At 25.4% G+C, this 24,410-nt stretch overlaps 2 protein-coding genes across 2 annotated transcripts in view; both read left to right on the top strand.

Annotated features, from left to right (window-relative positions):
* The window catches only part of LOC100209000 (tRNA:m(4)X modification enzyme TRM13 homolog), a 58,478-nt gene extending 48,507 nt beyond the window's left edge, over positions 1-9,971 (top strand). The window contains exons 10-13 of the mRNA XM_065816412.1: positions 3,953-4,073; positions 4,244-4,449; positions 9,523-9,634; positions 9,718-9,971. Coding sequence (XP_065672484.1) covers positions 3,953-4,073; positions 4,244-4,449; positions 9,523-9,634; positions 9,718-9,883 — 605 coding nt within the window. The 3' untranslated portion in view covers positions 9,884-9,971. The remainder of the gene's footprint in view (positions 1-3,952; positions 4,074-4,243; positions 4,450-9,522; positions 9,635-9,717) is intronic.
* A 747-nt stretch (positions 9,972-10,718) lies between these two features.
* On the top strand, positions 10,719-24,085 carry LOC136090217 (protein FAM219A-like). The gene is made up of 7 exons (XM_065816413.1): positions 10,719-10,939; positions 11,854-11,911; positions 17,601-17,655; positions 18,439-18,498; positions 22,453-22,507; positions 22,651-22,697; positions 23,889-24,085. Exons 1-7 carry the CDS (start codon positions 10,856-10,858, stop codon positions 23,992-23,994), a joined length of 465 nt encoding a protein of 154 aa, XP_065672485.1. The 5' UTR covers positions 10,719-10,855; the 3' UTR covers positions 23,995-24,085.
* Positions 24,086-24,410: the final 325 nt, after the last annotated feature.

Raw genomic sequence — 24,410 nt, 5'->3', positions numbered from 1 at the left:
GATAATAAAATCTGAACCATGCAAGAGATGAGGAATAACAGGTTTACCTTTATTGTAGACCCTGTTAAAGATTATCCAGAAGTCTCTAGAGCCTAATTTTTGAAATAAAATACAAGATTTTTTGACCTGAGAATAGCAGGCTATGGTAGTTTTGGTGTTATACAAAACCTTTTTATAATGGTTTCTAGCAATTTGATTAAGATAAGCAAAAAGTTAGCAATTGCTTATATAAATACTCTATAGTAAATATATATTTATGTGTGTATATATATATATATATATATATATATATATATATATATATATATATATATATATATATATATATATATATATATATATATATATATATATATATATATTTATATATATATATATATATATATATATATATATATATATATGCATATATGTATATATGTGTGTGTATATATATATATATATATATATATATATATATATATATATATATATATATATATATATATATATATATATATTATTTATATACAGTATGGTGCAAAACTGAACCAGAGTTTTTAAAAAAATACAAAACTATGGTTTATTTTGTTTTTGATATATTAGCGCTGTCGGGATTATTGCAGTAGTAAAGTGCTAATTTTTATGACTTTTTACGCCTCCTGCTTTTACCCCAATGCACAAGTATTTTTATCTAGTGACAAACATCTTTTGACTCAGTTTTGCACCATACTTGATGAAGACAATATCTTTATTATTTTTCTCAAATTAATTTAATAATTTTGTGTGCAAATCAATTGACTATTTTTATATCTAAAATAATTTTCTATTTTCATAAATTTTATTGTTTAAATTTATTGTTTTTGATAGTTTTTTTTAATATAGTGGGAATTTCAAAGACAAAGAGTGATTTAATAAAAAAGATGATCAAAGAAGGAAACACAACTCGTAAAATTGCTTCTACAAAGTACTGTGCAACGAATTAGAAAAAAATGTGGACATATTCTAAAAAAAAATGTTGGCAGTCGACCAAAGAAGTTGAGTGCGGTAGACAGTAGAAGAGTAATCAGATATTTGACTACTGGAGAAGCAAAATCGACATCTCATGCAGCTAAACTTTTCCAATGTGATGTAGGAAAAAATGTGAGCTGGTGAACAGTGCAGCGAGATCTCAAAAAAAGTAAATTTCGAGCAATTGAAAAGAAAAAAAACCCATTACTTAGTAAAAAAAAATATCAAAGCAAGATTAAACTTTGTAAAAAAATATGAAAACTTTACCGAAGATGATTGGAAGAAAGTTATTTGGTCAGATGAAACTAAAATTAATCGGTATACCACTGATGGCCGCCAATGGAGCTGGAAAAGAGAAGGTAAACCATTAACCTAAAAAGATTTTATTCAGACAGTAAAACATGGGGGAGGCAATATTAAACTATGGGGGTGTATGACGGCTTATGGATTGGGACCAATTCGAAGAATAGTTGGAAACATGAATAAGGAAATGTATCTTGATATTTTACAGCACAAATTATTGGAAACTGTTGAAAATATGCCTTACCCAATAAATGAGGTCATCTTTCAACAGGACAATGGCCCAAAGCACACTGCTAAAATGGTTAAGAATTGGTTAGCTTCGCAGGACTTTCAAGTGCTAGAATGGCCAGCACAAAGTCCTGATTTGAACCCAATAGAAAATTTGTGGTCACAATTAAAAAGCGCTCGTTAATAACTATTCTGACTCTCCATTATCCATTAATGTGTTATATGAACGAGTTCAAGAACAGTGGGAAAATATTTCGTTAAACCTTTGCGAAAATCTTGTAAAGAGCACAAATAGAAGATTAGCAGCAGTTAAAAAATCTAAAGGATTATAGACAAAATATTAAAAATTGACAAAATTGACAAAAATTGACAGTTTTTTTCGCGTGGTGCCAAATTGATTCACCATGTTTTTCATTTATTATTTTGTAAGTAAATATTTTTCTTCAATAAATACTTAATAAAAATTGTTTTTTTAATAATAATTCCTATCAGCAATAATAATTCTCAAAATGCTAAATTCTTTATAAGAAAATAAAAATATTATGCATTCTGGTTCAGCTTTGCACCATACTGTATATATATATACATATATATATATATGTATATATATATATTATTTGTATATATATATATATTATATATATATATATATATATATATATATATATATATATATATATATATATGTATATATGTATATATATATATATATATATATATAGAGAGAGAGAGAGAGAGAGAGAGAGAGAGAGAGAGAGAGAGAGTTTTGAAGGATGCAACCGAATGTTAGCATCTCAAATAGTCATAATTTAAAACAGGTTGCTGACCCTCCATATGATATCTTGTTGTGAGTTTCAAGATAAATAAATTAAAAATATTTAGCTGATGCAGCAATTATAACATTTTTTATTTACAAATAATAACATACTTGGTGAGTCTTATTTGTTCATACATACTTGGTCATACATACTTAGTCATTCTTTCTTTTTTATACATACTTAATGAGTCTTCAGATCTATGTCTTTTTGGATATTCGTTTTCTTTATATTTGTAGAAAGCTGCGTATCAAAGCTATTGAAAAATGCTTTTTGTAATAAATCTCTTAAAAGAATAAATCTCTTTTTGGAAGTTGCATTTTAAACCAATTTCAATTTGGCATAAAGTTAAATGAGCTTTAATTGGAAGTTGCTTTTTATGATGTTTGTCATTTCTCATTTCTTTTTCTCTTTTTTTTTTTTTTGATTATATTTCTATATTCAAAATTTTTTTTTTTGTTATTTCAAATAAAGGTGTAGAAAATGTTTTTTCTTAACATTAAGCAGCATAAAAACCTGGGATGCAAGTCCCAAAAAGGACTCCTGATTTGAAAGTCTCAAAAAGATTACTTCTTTCTAGTTTTTGGCATCCAGGAGCTTTAAAAATGTAAAAAAGCTTATATACTACTAATGGGGAAAAAATCAAAACTTATAGGTCAGAAAACATTCAATTTTTGAACTTGGCTTCAATAAAATTCAATAAAAATCAATAAGTTCTGGACACCAGAAACCATGAAAAAATAAAGTTATAAAGCTGGAGTCTTTTTGGAACTCTGCATCCCTGATAAAAACTAATTACATAGTAGGGTGGCTCTTAAAACAACATTTTTGAAAAAAACCTGTTCTTACCACTTTACTTTGTTCTATATAATACTAAAACACTAAGTTTAAAATTTTTTTGAACAAAAAATTATTTTAGGGGTAGCTCAAGACCCTTAAAAATTTGACTGGTCCCTAAAATTTTGAAAATAAAAGTTCTTCTAAAGTATGTCAACCTGGTACTCAAAAGAAGCGAAATTATATAAAAACTTCAAAAACAGTAATCACTTTACAAAAAAAGCATGTTTAAAAAAACTATTTTTTTTAAACTTGAAAATAATGACTTTTTTTATTTTCAGCTGAAAAAAAATAGTTTTTATGCAATTATTTAAGAAAAAGGTTATTTTTTTGTAAATTGATTATTATTTTTAAAGTTTTTATATAATTTTCTTTTTTTGAGTACCAGGTTGACATACTTTAGAAGAACTTTTATTTTTAAAATTTTAGGGACCAGTCAAATTTTTAAGGGTCTTGAGCTACCCCTAAAATAATTTTTTGTTCAAAAAAATTTTAAACCTAGTGTTTTAGTATTATATAGAACAAAGTAAAGGGGCAGGAACAGGTTTTTTTCAAAAATGTTGTGTTAAGAGCCACCCTATTACATAGTTTATTACATTAGTTTGATTTTCAAGTCAGAAAATTTTGAGATTTTTTTTAATTACTAAAAATGAAATTTTTTACTGTTTTACTTTCTCACAACAAACAACATTTTACTTTTCTCAAAAAAAAGGCTGTTTATTTTGACTACTTAACTGTTAAAATTTATTTCAAATAATTTTTTTCCCCTTTATTTTTAGAAAAAGTGGAATCGCTATGTAACTCATCACAAAATATTGTTGGAATTGGAAAACATGTTTGTGGAGCAGCAACTGATCTTTCACTTAATTGTCTTTTTGATTCCTCATCTAAGATATTAGAGTGAGCCCATTTTAATGTTTGAAAAATTGTTTTTAATTTAAATTGAAATAGAACTATTTAAAATAAACATTTTTTATTACAAGCTTCATTTTTATTACAAGCTTCATTTTTATTACTAGCTTCATTAATTATCATCTAAAATATTACTTCCAAATCATATTAATTTTTAGAAATGAAGAGCCTCCAAAAAAACGGAAAACAAATTTGAAATCTCGAGTTCATTCTTGTCTATTTGCTCTTTGTTGCTATCACTGTTGCACGTGGCCAACTTATGTAGGAAGAGACTTTTTTATTCGTAAAGGTTTTACTGCATATGATTTCAATATAATCTCAAAAATGGTGGGTTGGGCTACTTGTGGATTTTCCAGGAGAAAAAGTATTAATAAGTTCAACTAATATTTTCAAACTTCAACTTCAAATAATATTTTCATTTCATGTTAAATGATTTTTTTTAATTTTTCTATTTAAAATTTACATTCTTTTATTTACCTTTTATAAAATTTCTTTAATTATTTTAAGTTATCATGGGGGTGTTGGTCTACATAGGCATTATGCACAATTCTTACATGGACTGTTTATGTTTCGGTTTTTGTAGTTTTTTGTTTATTGTTTGTGATGGTGTTAAACCTACTCTAAGCAAAGCTAAAGTTCAGCAAATCAAATTTCAATCATTTATCAGTTTAAACATTAAATTAAAACTGATTTAAATGTTTTTGGTTCTTTTTTGGTTCTCAGTTTGTAATCTTTTGTTTCATTAAAAATTCAAATCTATTTTAAAACTTTTTAATGTTTGACATTACTTTTATTTAAATGCAATTAATACGAATTGGTTAGTTTATAAATACTTTACCAATTTGTCAAATATTCAAAAGTTATAGCAGTTTAAAACTTATACAGCTGGTTTTTATTTTTGTATTTAGTATAATCAGCATTGCAAAAAAATTGTTTTTTTTGTAAAAAACCAAAAATCATATGTTTTTTTAAAAAAACCAAAAAAAAACACTTTTTTTTGGTTTAGATAACGTTTTTATTAAAAAATGCCGTTTTTAGTTATCCTTTTAAATTAAAAAAAAGCATAACACATTTTATTTGAGTAAACTATATTCTTTATCAATATTACTGTTATATTTCATCAAAATTATTCAATACATCATTATTTAATATTCTATATATAAATACAAGCTTTGCTGCTTTTTCTACCTCCAATTGGTTTCTTAACTTAGAATGAACAGGGCCAAAAGTTGAAAAAATTCTTTCGATTCCAGCACTAGAAGTTAGTGCATTTAACAAACCTTCAATATCCACTGTTACAATCCACAATTTTTAGAGATTTCCACCATTCTATTGGTGATTTTTTCAAACAGATTATACAAATAGCTTTTATTGAATGGAGCAGATTTAGCTTTTAATTTGAATATTATTGGTAACAAAGTCTTTATCTGCAAAAACTAATGGCAGCTTTATTTTCATTTTCAGAAAGATTAGATCCAAAATATATAGGATCTAGTGTGTTTTCCAGGAAATGAGAATCACTGACAGTCTGAAGGTATCTAGATTCATTTTTTTTTTTTTTTCGTTTGATAAAAATGATAAACTGTTCATCAAATCTTTAAAAATTTCAAGTGTCACTTATTTTTCTCTTTGCAACTTATCTAGAGCTACACCAATTGTTTTAATATTTTAAATCTTCTGTGTTTCGCTTTATCTGTATATCACTTACTTTTTTACCAATAATGAATCCAAGTCTAATTTATAAATTGCTCCAACGTGATGATTATTTCTTATATATTTTATTATTTGTGTAACATTTTCAATGCTCACATTTTCAATGTCAAGATCATTTGCTAAAAGATTCAGCATATGAGCAGCACACCCATAAGTTATGATAATATCTCTTTCAGATGACAGTACTTGTCTCATTAACTTCATATTAGCTGGATTGTCAGTCACAAAGCTTTTTACTGTGCATCCAAATTTACGTCTTACAGAATCTATTGCTTCTCTTCCTAGTTGTGTAAGATATTCACTAGTATGTGAATAACTAGAAGTGCTGATTGTTGCTACTAAAATGTTAATTTCATCTGTAATTACAGAGATACAAACTATAGGTTCATTATGTACATTACTCCAGCCATCTAAAGACATGGCTACAATTTTCCCATTCAATACATTACATTTTTCAATTTCTTCTGTGTAAACCCTATCTAATATTTCTCCTCCAATTTGAGTTCTATTAGGTAGAGTGTATCCTGAATGAAGCATATTGATAAAATTTTAAAATTCTTTGTGTTCAACTGTTCTGAAGCTAGAGTTTGTACTGTATATAAATCTACCAAGTTGCAGATCAAATAAATCTTTCTCTTTGAGGCTTGTTCCTGTGAAAAACTTATCAATTTTCAAATATTTATCAGCTGATTTTGAATTGGGCTGAGACCTTTTCATTTGTTGTTGTGATGTTGATGGTGAGTTACCTTTAAAATGAAATTGCAGTTTATTGAATTATTCTAAGTTAATATGTCTGTACATGATAGTAATTTAAATATATATGTTTACAATTTAGGAAAAGTATAAAATTTAAAATGACATTGCAGTCATTTAATTACCTTCAAGAAGTTGTTGATCTTCAATTGACTCCATAATTTCATGGGGTTGTGATTTCTTACACTTTTTTATATGTTCATGCATCCTTTGAATTTGACCTTCCATTTCTTTTCTACCTGCATTACAAACTGCTCTACACCCCTTTCTTTCTGGAACAGTCACTCTTTTTTGTGGTATCAATAAATTATGTTAGAACTACTTATATTTTTGCTAAACATATAAATATATATATATATATATATATTGTGATGCATTATATATTAAATAATATACAATTATATATATATATATATATATATATATATATATATACACACACACACACACACACACATATATATATATATATATACACACATATATATATATATTTTTTTTTTCTTTACAATATATATATATATATATATATATATATATATATATATATATATATATATATATATATATATATATATATATATTGTAAAGAAAACTTCCTGATGAAATAAGTTCATCAGGAAGCAATGCTTCTTGATGAACCTATTTAAAAAGAAACAGCCTGTAGAAGAAAACAGATAAATAAGTGTTATTACTAATTTATTACTGCTCTGTTCTATAATAACACTGAGGACTCTATTTTATGAAAAAATAAAAACAAAAATCATGGATTCAAAAAAAATTATCTATATTGAAGATTAGTTTTATTTGTGAACATAACCTTCTTTTAGTTTCCTGTTGTAAGTTCAAATCTTTTTAAAAAAAACATTAATTTGGTTTAAACCAACATTTTTTAAATTGGTTAAAACCAAGCAACCCTGAGTATAATACAAGTAAGGTTTTAAAATTATATTGATGATTATCATTAAATTGTGTAACAAAACTATACAAAATAAGTGTGATATGACAAATGGCTTTTAAAGTTAAGTTTCTCAAATGAATGAGCTGCTTTGCAATATTTTCACTTAATTTTTTAAATAATTTTTTTTTCCCCACACACAAAATTTAAAAGCAAGCTATTAACAACAAGCAGTAAATTAAAAAACTTTTCCTTGTCAAATATAACAGCTATTCTTGCTTGATAGAAAATATCCTGATACACAAAAAACACCAATATCCTAATCACCAATATATATCAAAAATTGTTTTTAAAATATATTAAAATTATTATATATTTTAAAATAATTTTTAAATATATGATTGTTTTAAATTTTTTTTTATTTAAAAAAAGAATTATTAATAATATATTTCTGGATTTTAGTTTTTTCTTCTTTATAATAAGTAAAAAAAAAATTTATAGAAAATTTAAATTACAAAAGTTTCTAGTGCTTCTATAAAAAATAATTTGTTTTAGTTGTATGGAATACCTTTTTAAAAAGAAGTTATATCAAAATGATTTCATAATCAAAAATCCCATTTAAAAATTGCAGTTAGTAAGTGGTTAGAGTGGTAGACTACCTCATTGAGTAGGTAGTCTACCACTCTAACCACTTAGATATCTAACCACATAGGTATTTTAGTAGAAAATGTCAAATAATAGCAGTAAAATATCAAATAATAATTTTTATAAAATATTAACTTTTTTTTTTAACTTTTATAATATTTTACCTTATTTGGACAGATTAAGAAACATTTTACCTTTTTTTTTAAAAAAATAATTATAAATCCAGTGTTATTATATGGAACATTTTGAAGGATAAGACATTTTTTTTAAATTGTTGTCTTTTGAACTGCTCTAATGCAATTTTGGTGTGATTTGAGAAAATAGTGAAACTGCAATATTTTCATCCAGAATCTTTTAAGTAAGTTGTCTGGCTTCTGTGCAAATGTTAAGCAAAATTTGGTTTTTTACATCATGTAGAATGACTCAAAACAGTTGTTCAAATTCCATTCAAAAAAGTGGAGATAAGTGAAAGTTGTTCAAAATCCATATTAAAAAGTATGGTAAATAAAATATAGTTTTCCAACAAGTCAATGCTTAAAAAAAATCAGATTTGAAGTATGAAAATTGATTTGATTGAATCCTGTTGAGTAAGTAAAGCGTTTGTGCAAACATTAAATTGAAGTTATGCAAAATTCAAACAGTAAACATTAAATTGAAGTTATGCAAAATTCAAAGTATGGTATAAAGAGCTTATAAGTTAAATGTTAAATTTTTATGTATTTGGTATAGTTTTCAAATGTATCTATAAAAATGAGACACCAATTATCTTCATTTGAATTAATTGATTCAAACCCAATAATTTAAATGGATCTCTTTTTTTTTTACATTTTTTTTTAATTTTCTCATTTTGATACATTAACTGCACCAAGTATTTTTAAGTTTAATAAATAAAATGTAATATTTATTTGAACACAAATTTAAATGCACCCATAAAAATTTAGGTGCACCTATAAAAATGAGATATATACATTTTTTTTAAGTTTTCTCTAAATAGGATTTTCAAACAAATAAAAAAAAAATCATAGAAGTCACTTAAAAAATAAAATCAATTGCTGCTAATTAATGTTGACACAGAAAACTACTACAAAGTATTTATCCTTGATCGTTCATTAAAATTAGTGAAGAAATAAGATCGCTTATACACTTTAGCTCTTATGACAAATAATTAAAAAATCATTAACCATGTCATTAACCATAAAAAATTAAAAATCCAATAACCAATAATGATCATGAAAATTATTAAAAAAAAACATGTTATTTTAATTTAATTGTAACTTTCAAACATTATAACAATAAAGACGCTATTATTATTTATTTAATTATAACTTCCAAAAGTTATAACAATAAAAACGTTATTGCTATTTTTTAATTGTATATCATATGGTATTGTGTATCATATGATATTGTGTATATCAATTTTTTTATCAGTGCAAAATGAATCTGAAGCTCTTACTAATGATGTTGATAGACATAATTTTGAAAACTGTGTCAATGAACATAGTTTAGAAAAGACATATAAAGAAGAAGATATTAAACTTAAGTATATTTATATTTTCTTATTTTTTTATTTCAGTTATATTTTCTGAAATATGCTTTACTTGTAATAATTGTTTTGATTTTTAGGCTTACTTCAGAGGAGCAAGAAGAGATAGGACGTATATGCAAAAGGATGATTGATTTTGGTCGCATTGAATATGTCAATTTTCATGGCTACAATGCTCAACTTGTTTATTACATAAACAATAGTATTACACCAGAAAATATTGCTTTAAAAATAACAAAACACTAAAATTTTATAGTAAAATTATCATGATATAAATGTATTCATACGGTTGTAAAATATTTATTCATGAAAAAAATCATTTCTGTGTTGTTGATTAAGCTTATTTAAGATTATTTTTAATATTTGCTCGTATTTTTTTAGACTTTATTTTTTATCTTTCATTTTTCATATTTCAAAAATCAAGCTAATCTTTTTATATTTTATACATATGTTAATTTATTAGAATGGAAACTATTATGGCATTGTTGTTTGCCAAAGAATATGTTAAGCATTACCATTGGTGATGATACAGCATTTTATGTTGTTAGTGGTGATGGTCTAGCATTTTATGTTGTTAGTGACAATGGTACAACATTTTATGTTGTTAGTGGTGATGGTACAGCATGTTGTTGGTGGTGATGGTAAAAAATTATGCTGTGATTAACAACAAAAATTATGTTGTGATTGACAGTGTGTTTAACAGTGACCTCAGGGGACCTTGTGACTTTTGTTGTAGCAAAACTTGATGTCTTGTCTTGAGATTTCTTGAGACCTACTATTTTAAAGTTGGTCTTTTTCAGGTCTTGACATTGTTTAGTCATATCAAAAATTTAAAAAAAAAAAAGCAATTCACCTCCTTAAGGTTGAGGGTGTCATTACTGTTGTTATTTTTGTTACAACCCTCTCTCAATGCTTTAACTCTGAAGTGGAGAAACAAGTAAAGTGCTGTCTATTAGGGGCATCACAGAGAATAATAATGTAAATGGATATGGTGGAATGGTAGCTTTATAATGATACCTTATTGAGCATGGGTTTGTATATTTATTGTATATACTGTATATACGTATTAACAATTATTGAATGTATTAAGATGATTTAAAAAAAATTATTTCAAAATAAATGATTATCATCTATGAGTGTAACTTAAAAACATAATCAAGTAAACTGCAATCAACCAAATAATCAAGTAAACTGTAATAAAATAAATGATTATCACCTATGAGTGTAACTCAACCAAATAATCAAGTAAACTGTAATAAAGAAGATGAGAATTTGAATGGTTTGTCTTTTAATATAAATGAGGTAATTTTCATTTTATTTTTATTAGTAGCATATCATTGTTAAAACTATTACTGTATAACTAAATTATTAATAATAATAACAATGGTACTTTTTTTTAGGTTTTTAAATAAAATATAATTTAGAACATCTCTGCATTATCTTCTTTTCACTAAAAATTTAAAAAATTGAAATTATTTGCTTGTTTATACCTAGTTTATTTATTTAAAAATAAATTTTCTTAGATCTTCATTTTATTAAATAAAATTTCCTTGGACATTCTTTAAAAATAATAAAAACTTGTATAAAAAAAGTTTTATTCTAATTTACTAATTACAGGTTTACTTAATTTATATTTTTTGTAAAATCTAACCAGCTATTTGTAAGCCATATAATATATTTGATTTGGTATAACAATAGTTTTACTGAATATGTTTTACCAAAATACAAAAAGTTGGTTGGATTTTACAAAAAATAAGAACTAAGTAAATGTGTCATTAGTAAACTAGAATAAAACTTTTGTCTTTACAAGTTTTTACATATAAGAACAAGTTGGTTTATGTTAAAAAACAAATATAAGAATTCAAAGAAAGGATTTTTGCTTTTCACAAAATAACTTTTGTTAAAACGACTGGAATGTTTTTTAAAGTTTTTGAATTTAATTATTCAGGATTAAAATCTCAATGTTATATTTATATGATTCCATTGTTTTTGTTAAACTATTTCTCAGGTAAATAAAGTTCTGTAATAAAGTGATGGATGCAATAAAAATTGAGATGTGCACTAAATTTAGCAGGAGTTATATAGATTTATTTTGATTTAATTGATTGAATTGGGTGGTAGATTTAAGTTCACCACCCAATTCAATCAATTAAATGTTAAAAAAATTAATTTTTGATACAATTTAAAGTCAATACACAAATTATTTTTCATATTAGATAAAAACCCAACCTGAAACAAAAAGAAGAATGCCTTCTGATCTTCAACTTAAATTAGGTATGTATATGTGTGAAAGAATGTGTATGTGTGTTTGTGAATAATCTAAAAAGCCATTGATTTCTTTGACAAATGAAAATGCCCAAAAATAATTTGCATCAAAGATTCTAAAGTAGAGGAGTCATTAATGGTCAAATATTCTTTTTAGTGACAAGTTTATACTGTTCGGATCAGATTTATGTTAATTAACCTCCTCAAGGCCAAGAAGGCTTGTACAGTCGAGGAGGCTACTTTAGTTGTGGTTACAACCTGCTCTCAACTCTATAACTTGAAACATGAACCTTGAAAAAAAAGTTTGTGTTTCGTTATAGAGTTGAGAGGTTTTTAGATCAAATGCAATCACTGGTAAAAAATAAATAAAAAGCATTTATAAAGTAGCACCCCTTTAATTACTGCAGTACTATTTATTAATTACTTCAGTAATTACTTTAGTATTACTTATTGATTCCTTCAGTACTACTGTTATACTTCAGTACTACTGTTATACTTCAGTACTACTGTTATACTTCAGTACTACTGTGAAACTTCAGTACTACAGTATAACAGTAGTTACTTTAGTATTACTTATTATTCACTACAAACTCTTTTTTTTTTTTTTTTTTTTTTTAATTTTTTTAAATTTTAATTATTATTGCTATTACTAACACATGAGTAAATGCATTGATTATTGTATTGCATAAAACAATATCCTGGTACACCTGATCTATGTTCAAAACAGCAAGCTTTCTTATATAAGACTATACTAACCCTTGTTAACAATATAAAAGTAAAACAAAAGTTAAATTTGTTGCTGATCTTTACTATTCACACAATTTCTATTGCATATTGTTAATTAGCATATATATATATATATATATATAGTGTAACTGATTTATGTATATGTGTATTTATATGTGTGTGTATATGTATATATGTACATGTGAATAGTGTATATATTGTGCTTGCTATATTCTATATTAATTTATTAATGTAAATTCTATATTAATTTATATAGTTGCGTTATTCTAATAAATTTATATTCCATCTATATTATAAGTTTGTGTACTTATATAGCTTTATTCTTATATAGTCTTATACTTAAAATATACAAATGCTCATTATTACTAAATAGTATTAGTGTATTTACCAATATCATAAAATTATATTTCATATTATTAATTTATATTTACTGTTATATTGCTTAATTACCCCTATATACTTAAAAACAAAATATTTAGTTATCTAAACTTATATTTTCAGTTATGACTATAATATAAAGTTTCTCTTTTTAACTTTGTTTAAAATATTATTATAAAAAGATAGTATATATACTATATACATTAATAATATCTTACACATAAAAATTGATTTACAACTACAAACCTAATCCATTAAATCCTATACATTATCATTTCAGTTTTGCTTTATCATTTTAATTTGTTGCTCTATCATTTTGTATGCATTATCTCTATATGCTTAGAAACTTCTAATAGACTTATATGTGATTCAAAAATATTAATTTATGAAATATGATATTAAAACAATCCTGCGAACTTTGCAAAAAAAATGTATCTAAAAACCATAGAGTCATCCAATGTGACTGCTGCTTTTCTTGGATTCACACAAAGTGCAATCTAATCAATAAGCATACATATAGCATTATCTCCAATGATTCTTTAGAATGGTATTGCTCTGACTGTATTTCCGAAAATATACCATTTAGTACCCTTTCCAATCATGAACTTAAACTTACACTTTCATGCAAGAATCTTCCATTAAAGCTATTAAAATCTCTTGAATCTCCTGCTCACTTAAAAAGTCTATATAGAGATATGAATAATGTATATAATCCAACTATTAATTGTAAATATCTTGATGTTACTGAATTCAATAATTCTTTAAATCCTGATACTGATATATATCTTCATCTCAATATTGCTTCCTTGCCACAACATATCGACGATCTCCGTAGCCTAATTGGCACTCTTAACACTTCCCCTATGGTGATAGGAATTACTGAATCAAATTTATATGTAAAAGACTCAAATATAACTGATATTACCATAAATGGATTTAACACTGAACATTGCCCTACTGAGTCAAAAAAAGGTGGGGCTCTTCTTTATCTAAGCTCTAATCTTAACTATGTAGTTCGTGATGATCTTACAATCTATGCCTCAAAATTTCTTGAATCAGTTTTTGTTGAAACTATCAACCCTCATAAAACCAATGCTTTAATTGGCTGCATATATCGTCATCCAACTTTAAATCCAAAACAATTCATTGCAAACCATTTAACGCCTTTACTTGAGAAATTAAGTTATGAAAAAAAAACATTATATTAATGGGTGATTTCAACATGGACTTAATTAATTATAGAGAATCTCCTACTGTTTCTAATTATCTTCAAACATTATGCTCTTGCTCGCTTCTTTCATCCATCATACTTCCAACACGTATAACCTCAAAAACCAAAACTCTCATTGATAATATTTTTATAAACTCCTATTCTCCTGAAACAATCTCTGGCAATCTAACAGTTTCTATTTCACACCACATGGCCCAGTTTCTCTGTACTCCTGGTATTACACCAAAAAAAAAGAATATAAAAATCTCTAGACGATGCTTTAAAAACTTTGATACTGACACCTTTATACAAGATATATCTAGTATAAACTGGGAGGTGCAAATAAAAGACGTCGATATAAATAAAACAATGATAAGTTTTTTAAATACATTTGAAAAAGTTCTAGACAGGCATGCTCCATACAAAGTTTTAACAAAAAAACAAATTAAACTTAAATCTAAACCATGGATAACCGCTGGTATTCTTAAATCCATCTCAACCAAAAATGTCATTTATAAAAAATTTGTTAAATCAAACAATACTAATACAAGAAATCTACTCTTTGATAAATTTAGGTTATATAGAAATAAAATAAGCAACTTACTTAAACAATCCAAAAAAATGTATTACATTTCCTTTTTCAACAACAACCTAAACAGCATTAAGAGAACTTGGAAAGGAATAAAAGAAATTATCAACATCAGATCTACTATATACAATAACTCTTTCAACCTCAAAATAAATGATAAAGTCCTCTCTGATTCAACCACAATTGCTAATATTTTTAACAATTACTTTGCTACTATCCAAGAGAATCTAATAAACAAAAAAATTATCCCTAAATATGATTTTAGAGACTTTCTAAAAAATCCTAATAAAAGTTCTTTTTTCTTTAAGCCAGTGACTGAAGTTGAGGTATCGAGTCTCATTATGAAACTTTAAAACAAAAAAGTCTGGGCCCAAACAGCCTTCCCACATTTATTCTTAAGCTTATTCCAAACATAATCTTAAAGCCACTATCCATAATTATGAATAACTCATTTAGAAATGGAATTTTTCCAGATCTCCTTAAGATAGCTAAAGTGACACCAATACATAAAAAAGGTTCTCTACTGGATTACTCTAATTATCGCCCAATCTCTCTTCTCTCAAATATAAGCAAACTATTTGAGAAAGCTATGCACAATAGACTCTACAACTTTCTGAAGAAATTCAAGTGTCTTTATAAAAATCAGTATGGGTTTAGAAACAATCATTCAACAACTCATGCACTAATTGATATAACTGAAAAAATTAGAACAGCTTTGGACAATAAATTGTTTGCATGTGGTGTTTTTGTTGATCTCCAGAAAGCCTTTGATACAGTTGATCATTCTATTCTTATCAGAAAGTTTTAGTACTATGGTATTAGAGGCACAACACTCCAATGGTTTTTTTCTTATCTTCAAAATAGAACACAATTTGTTTCTATTAATGGGATAGAATCTGAATTAATAAAATCAACAAATGGTGTCCCACAAGGCTCTGTATTAGGACCATTACTTTTCCTTCTCTTTATTAATGATCTTAATACCTCTCTGAAGTTTTCCACTGCTTACCACTTTGCTGATGACACCAATCTGCTTTTAATAAACAAATTACTTAAAAAGATAAACAAAAATATAAACCATGACTTAGCGAATCTATTCCAGTGGCTTCTATCTAATAAATTATCACTAAATTCCAAAAAAACTGAAATTATTATCTTTAAATCAAGTCAAACAAAAATTAAAAAGCATCTGAATTTCAGATTAAGTGGTCTAAAAATAAAAACTGTGAATTTTATCAAGTATCTTGGTATCAAAATTGATTCTAATTTAAGTTTTGCATCCCATCTTCAAGACTTAGCACTGAAACTAACCAGGTCCAACGGTTTGTTGGCCAAAGTTTGACATTATCTTAATCTTGAAACACTTCTTAACATATATCATGTGGTTTTTGAGTCTCATCTTAGATACGCTTGTCAAATATGGGGACAAACCCAATCTCTAACACTTAAAAGATTATCTCACCTCCAAAATAAAGCCCTAAAAATAATCTATTTTCAGCATTTTAACTCTGACCCAAATATTCTCTACTACATATCAAAGATACTTAAGTTAAAAGACCTTATTCAACACTCCAACTGTTTATTTGTATGGAAACAGCAACATAAAACCTTACCTCCTCCATTTACTGATTTTTTTACTTATAAAAAAAATACTTGTTACCAACTTCGATCAGCTAAAAGCTTCAAATTATCTATACCAAAACATAGAACTGTTTGTTATGGACATGAATCGATTAAATATCAGAGCATATGCACATGGAATAGTCTCCCCTCACAGTTAAAATCTCTCCCTACATTTTCCAAATTCAAAAACAGTATTTAATTTTTTATTAAACAAGTATTCTTCCTAATTTCTATGCTACTCTACTGCTAACTATCTACTATCCATCTTAACCTTATTCACTTCAATGCTGGTCTATAACTACTAATAATTGATCTTTTCTAAAATTCTTTTCTACTGCTTTCTTTATTTCAATGCTGATTTATTACTACTAATACTTGCTCTTTCTTAACTTTTTCTCAAAATAATAACATTATTCTATTTCCAACTCTCACTATTATAAATATTGCTATTTTTTAATATTGTTATTATTATTATTGTTGCTATTGTTGTTATTATTACTATTAATATTATTGTTATCATTACTATTATTATTATTATTATTATTATTATTAATAGAATTGTTATCTTTATCATTTGTATTATTATTATTTTGATTATTATTACCAATAACTGGAGTTTTTATTATTATTGCCTATTATTATTACCGATACTTATATTACTACATTATTTACAATGTTGTTACTGTATATTATTATAATCTATTTCTCTTTTTTTGCTATATTTTAATTAGGTATATAAAAGTCTTTATTCTAGATAGATGTATAAAAAAATTTTGAATTATGTCCTAAATTATCAAACTTCTTACTTAATTATTATTCCAAAAGTTTTTCGTTTAAGTATTGTACTGTTTTAGTTTTTTTTTTTGTTTTTTTTGTTTTTTTGTTTTTTTGTGTGTGTGTTTTTTGTGTTTTTTTTGTTTGTTTTTTTGTTTTTTAGTTTAGTGTTTTAGTTTCTTATTATGGTGTTTACTTAAAATTAGTACTTGTACTATATGTAAATATTCCATGAAATGTAAAATCTTTTTCAGAATACATTTAATTTGAATTTGAATTTAAGCTATGCAACTTTTAAAATGTTTATTTGAAATTAGTGATTTAAATTTGTTTACAATATTTGAATTTTTTTTACATATTTATAATATGTTAATTAGAAATGCAATTACAGAAGTCAAGGCAAGCAAGAGCTAGCAGATCATATTATATAAAGTAAGTTAATAAATAGCAAAATGATAGATAATAAAAACATGGTAATTTTATTTCTTTGCTTCCTGACCTTTGCCATTAAAACACATTTTAATGGCAAAGCTTAAGAATATATAAATTTTAAAATGTTTTGAAGTTTGATCTAAATCTATCTTTAAAAATTTAATTTTTACCCAAATAAAAAACATTTATTATGACAATGACAATGCAATTTTATCAAACCAGACTTTTGAAAACAATTTTATCAAACCAGTCTTATGAAAACAATTTTTTTAGTATTTAAACAAAATTTTCTTTATCTTATGTAATTGAACTTTTTTTATTAACTAAACTGCTCAGTAAAAATATTTTATTATTATTTAGTTTTGATTTTTGAAAGGTTTTAAAACAATTTTATTGTTGGACATTTACTTTATATTTTATTGTAGAGTCTTATTAAGACTTTGACATAAAAGCCGACTTTTTTAACAAAAGGCAAAATCTTTAATTTCTAACATTTTAAAACAACTATGTGACATATAAATTAAAACTAATTCAATTTGAAAACATTTCTACAGATGTTTTAAAAACATAAAATAAAGTACTCTTTGTAAGTATTTACCTATTTTATTTATTATTTGTCAGCATTTTTATTTTATAAAAAAAATATTTTCATGAAAATGTTATTTCTATAATAGAATAGATGATTATTGTATAAATGATATTGAATATACAATAAAAATAAAGACAGAAAAAATTTAAATTTAGTATATATTGTAAATTAATATGAATCTTTTTTAATTTCAGTAAATTTTCAGAAAAAGATCAACAAACAGAGAAAGTGCCACTTATTTTAATGGATCAGAGGTAAGAAATGGGAATTTTATATAAAATACTATAATATAAATTACAATAATATAAACTACATAAAATAGAGTTTGAATTTGGGCAGGTACTGTTTATATGAAGAAGGACATCTTAGCAAAAAGAATTTCACGGTTAGCATAAACAAAAAAGTGAGTTTGAAGATAGCAGATAAGGCTTCATATCAAGCAACTAATATGGTTGCTTCATATGAAGCCTTATCTTTTTTCAATAGTCCTCAAAAACCCGAATTTGAATTTGAAAATAGCAGTTCAAAACTTTATTTATTAATTTTTCTCTTTAACTCAAAATACAAGCTTTGACAAACAAGACTCCTGCGCAATTTGTCAAAGTCAAATAAATTTAGTTATTAGTATAATTTATAGCAAAAACTGAGTTTTCTATACAGTAAAATTGTTTAAGTTCAGTCACTATGTAACTTTGATTATTTAAGATTGAATAACATAAATCCATGCGAATTTCAATTTTTACAAACTTTTTTTCTTCAATAGTATTTGTTGTCACTTTGTACATAAAAAAATCATAAAAAAGGCTTATCTGAAATCTGTAGAAATAATTTGTTTGCAAAACAAGAGAGTCACTGTAAATAGACATTGTAAAGGTTGCCGGCAAATACACATTGGAACAATTATGTTGGAAACATTAGATAATATTTTTTTATTGTGTGAAATAATATTAGTGTTGTTAGGGTGACAGCAATAACTGACGTTAAAGTTATTTCTATTAAAGGTTTTACAAAACCAAAGTGTTTTTGGAAAATGTTTTTCAATTAGATTTTTCACATTGGTATAAAATGGTGTTGCTGTATCAAAAACTTCTTTGCTAGATCAAATATTGCTAATATGCTTGGATATCATATTTGGTATGGATTTAATATTGTTAGGGGATAGGTTGATTGGGAATAATTTTGAATTTGGATGATGTATAATTGGTAGTCACCTGGTTTTCTGTATAGCTGGAAAGTATTTTCTGACAGGTTGAAGGTAACATCAAGAAAGTTTTCAATTTTTAAGTTGGTTTTTATTTTTGTTTTAAATTAAACTTCTCCTTAAGAAGATGCACACAGTTTTTTTTTATTCTCTCGGATTGTGGTCCATTAATCCCATAAAAACAGTTAAGGCCATCATCTCTATATAATCCAACAGATCGCAACCCATAATCTTGACTTATAGTATGAAGAGTAATGTGACTAATTAACTCACATTCTTCAGCCCCATTGAAACTTCCCATAGTGAATCGAAACTTCCCATAGTAAATGGAAACTTCCCATCATCAAAATTAGGATCTCCAAGTTTTTTGACCCAGATACTATTGTGTTCAGAAAAAATAATTTCTAAACGTAATGACTTGTAATGTTGTTTTATAAAGTGTTTTAAAAATGACTGTCTTCTTTTTTAAATTAACATATAGCATATATACATGCTTTTTATAGCATATATAGATAAAAATTTGCTAACTTCTTTTTATAATTTTACATAAATTTTAAATTTATCAAAATAAAAAGTTATCATAAAATAAAACATATTAATAATAATAAATACGTAAAAATAACTAGTGTTGTCATAGTTTCTATTATTTAGAGTTTAATAAAATTCAATGATATTGTAATTAATAATGTAACATTATTTGCCTTTTTAAGATTTTCACTATAAATATCAAAATATACAAACTTTCTTAACTTACAACATATAACAAATGGAATGTAGTTCTAATCAGGTCAGGTTCAGTATTATCATGATCACTCTGCTACTAGTAACATGTAATCCAGGACAACCTGCACCATGTTTTGTTCAATTCAGAGAATAAACTCTGACTTTAAATACCCATGCCATAGGGCTCTTGGTTGAGTAAAGACTAGAGATATTTCCTAAATGAAAATACTATTATAGTTGTTATCCCTAAATTCACAAAGGCTCAAGACAAATGGAGATGAATAGTCCAGACCCAATGCTTGACCAGGACATATACTTATGCATCAATTCACCTATTTGTCATGAACACAGGTTTAACCTGACCATTTTTTTATGTGCTTACGTTTAGCACTTACAATCAAATTTTACTTTGTTTTTTATCATTCTCCTTCTTCTTTAGACTGCATTCTTTTTGATGTTTTTTCAACAGTGTCATTAAAATAGGTAAGTTACCATTCTATCTCTATTACATGGGACTGCTCCTAATACTTTTCTCAAGGATATGCAGAACTACTTGCATAGAATATTTCCTCTAGTTTGACTTTTGAGTTTAATGGGTACACTCTTCCTGTCATTCCAGGTAAACAGGTTATATAATAACCTATTTACCTAATATATACAAACTATTGAAAAACATTTTAATTGCTCACTTTTGAATTTAATGGCCATGGTAGAGGCTAGGAATATTTTTATGGATATATAAAAGGCATTCAATAAAGTCTGGTGTGCTGGTCTTAACCATAAGGTTGCTTCATATGGTATATCTGGGAAAGTTTTGAGATTATTAAATCATTCCTTTCTCACTGCAGTATTAAAGTTGTCCTTGAAGACAATCACTCTTCTTTGTTTCCAGCAATTTTTAGGCTACCACAAGGTACTGTCCTTGGTCCTGTATTGTATCTTATCTTTAATGGTCTTCCTGATAATCTTACATCTAAAGTTTGCTGACCATTCAACTACATACACATTAGATTCAAGTTCAGGAAATACAGTCCTAAACTCTAATCACTTCTCTTTAACAGCTTTTTTTGTTAGCAGGGATTTGCTGTGGCTTGTAAATGGCAGATTGTTGTTGTAAATGTAAATAGCAGGGATTTGCTGTGGCTTGTAAAAAAGAAGAAAAAAAAAACTCTAGCAAAATTTAGTTATTTACTTTTCCAATTCTATAGATACTACTATATTGATAAATAAAAATACTCTTATTGAGTCCTCTACTTTATGTCTTATCGTATTATCATTCACTACAGACCTCTTATGAAAACTATATATGCAATCCATTGCAAAGTTAGCAAATCTCTAAGATTGCCTTTCTTTACTGTGCTCACAATTTCTTTACTCCTGATTCCATTCTCTACCTATACTTTTATTCATTCCTGTATGGCATACTGTTGTCATATTTGGGCTGGTTCATCTAAAGATAAACCAGCCCAAAGATGCCATTACTTTTCTTGACAAACCCCAAAAACGTATTGTAAATGTAGTTAAATCCACTCTTTCTGCCAAGCTTGAGCCACTATCTTATCATCTTAAGGTTGCATCTCTTTCTCTTTTCTACAAGTTCAATCATGGTTGCTGCCAAAAAAGCTATATCTCTAGTTTCATAATCCAATACTCATTCTTGTTTGACTTGATTCAGTAAAGTTACTTCTCTTCACTATATCTGTTCCTTTATGCTCAAAAATTTTTTGTTCATCTAGTTTCTATATCTCTCTCATGTTTTTCTGGCTCATTCAATATAAAATTTTTTAAGTCTTCCGTCAAACTTTTCTTGCTCGTTAACAATATTCTTTGTTTTCTGGTACTCCCAACTTAAAATGCTTGCAGCCTTGATGATAGTAAATAAATTTAAAAAAGTAATAATAAAAAATTAAATCTTACAACATTAAAACTTTTTAAATATTGTAATTTAAAATTTTTGTTCCATTTCTTTGTGACTCTAGTTCTATTAAAATAAATGTTTATATTTATTTACAATTTTTTTTTTTTACTAACTGATCAGGTTTAATTGAGTAGTTATGAGTTATTTTTTAAAATTTTATTTAACTTTTTAAATTTTAATTATTTAACTTTTTTGAGCAAAAAAGTTAAATAATTAAAGTTAAAAAATACTTTAGCTCTAAAATGTTTTTTATTAAAGTTTGCTTACTGTAGCAATGAAGATTTAAAGATGGTTCACTTTTTTTTCAATGAAATTTATTTAAAGATGTAAAGATTTAAAGATGTAAAGGTTTTCTATTCTATATAGTAGCACAGAACAGCAATATAAAGTTGGAACATTTCAAAGTTCACAAAGTTATCAAGTAATTTTTTGATGATTTAAAATTGTTTTTCAAATTTTATTTTAATGTACTTAACGTAATAATTTTTTTTTAATGTATTTTTGTAATTTGTATTGAAAAAAATTCAGGTATTTTTAAATATTTAAATAAAAAATTTTTTTTAGAATTACACATCTGACTGTTCCGATCAACTTTTAAAAGATGGTTTTAGGTAAATATAATAATATTTAATAAAAACAATATCTTCCCCATTCAGAACATTCTATTATTCTATTATTGTTATTGCAATCTGAATTTCTTTTATTGTGTACTTGCTAACTCTAATTGTCTTTGTATAAAAGTTTGTCATATCTGAGCTTGTTTTTAAAATATTTTTTGGCTTACTGTGGTGTTGAATTAGGAGTTCTTTGTTGGGATTAAAAATAAGGATGCTTAGTTATCATTTATTAGGTATGCAAAATGTTCGGAATTAAATATACGAATGCTCAATTTATTTATGGTATTAGATTTGAGTTATACTCTTTTTTGATCTTAAGCAAATGTTCATTTAAAAATTATAAAGTTCAGTAAAAATGTAATAATAAATATCAAAATATTTTAGTTTTATGTTTGGTAGAAATGTTAATTCTTTTACTTGTATTTAAACAAGATAGCAAGTTTTTAATTAAAAATATTCTGAAATTCTTATTGTAATTTGAAATTCACAGCATTGACTGGAATTCTTTCTAAAAATTGTTCAATATAGAAAATAGGAAATGTTCAATATAGAAAATGGAATAAATTTCTACTATCTATATTTATGCATTAATCATTTTTAGTAAATATTTTTTTTTGTAGAATTTCAATTAATTTAGTTAAGCTATAACAGAATGAACTAGATAAAAAATAAACTAAATTTTGAAATAAAAAGAAAATTAAATCTAAAATTAGATTTGTTATGTTATACTGTTCGACCAATTTTTATTAGAAATTTATATCAATTTTTATTAAAAATTTATATTAATTTTATTAGAAGTTTATATCAATTTTTGAAGGAAACTAAAATACTGTAAATAACTTTATAATAATGTATTTTTTCCAATTTTTTTTTTTTTAACTGTGTTCACCTATCGAAAGCTTAGAGGTGGCTACTCATTTTTTTTTTAATATTTATTATAATCTTCTCTCAGAAGAGAAGGTCATATTTTTATAGAGTTATGGCTATAAAAATATTACCTTGGCAAACAAGGCTGTTGTGCAAGAAAACATGCTTAGCATGGTACTACCAGGGTATTGTTGGGGATCAAACTCTTCTTGGTTATTCAGTGACCACTATTGTTAAAATAAAATATGACTATTGTTAAAATAAAATATAAGTAGTTATAATGGTTTTATACAATAATGCTCTGTAACTTTAATTTAGACTTGATGAGCTCACTGATAATGAGGATTTAGATTTGCTTCCACATCCTACAGTCCGGTCAACTCCATGGTGTACTTGCGAAAATATTTCATGCAGTATTCAATAAATTTTGTTCATCAAAAATTGGTTGTAACAAAATCTTTTTTTATTAAATGCTTTTATATAAATATATTTTTTATTAAATGATTCTTTTAAAATATGTTTTCTATATTTTATTAAATATTTCTATATTTTATTAAATATTTCTATACAAGTCATCGAAAATTGGTTGTAACAAAATCTTTTTTTATTAAATGCTTTTATATAAATATATTTTTTTTTTAAATGATTCTTTTAAAATATGTTTTCTATATTTTATTAAAATTTTCTATATTTTATTAAATATTTCTATATAAGTTTTCTATTTTTTATAAAATGTTTCTATATAAATGTTTACTATTTTTTTACTTTTTGTTGTACATATAAAAAAAAATTATTTTCTAATAAAGATTTAAAAGTCAATAAAATGTTGTACATATAAAA

Source organism: Hydra vulgaris, chromosome 13, assembly GCF_038396675.1.
Source record: "Hydra vulgaris chromosome 13, alternate assembly HydraT2T_AEP".
NCBI lineage: Eukaryota > Metazoa > Cnidaria > Hydrozoa > Anthoathecata > Hydridae > Hydra > Hydra vulgaris.
This window is presented reverse-complemented; position numbering and strand designations above follow the sequence as displayed.

Bases quoted from the DNA above. Each gene is read 5' to 3' on its own strand.
- LOC136090217 (XM_065816413.1), top strand. From the start codon at position 10,856: ATGAGTGTAACTCAACCAAATAATCAAGTAAACTGTAATAAAGAAGAT. The intron at 18,499-22,452 runs GTAAGAAATGGG...TATTCTATATAG, and splicing joins CTTATTTTAATGGATCAGAG to TAGCACAGAACAGCAATATA. The intron at 22,698-23,888 runs GTAAATATAATA...ACTTTAATTTAG, and splicing joins CTTTTAAAAGATGGTTTTAG to ACTTGATGAGCTCACTGATA.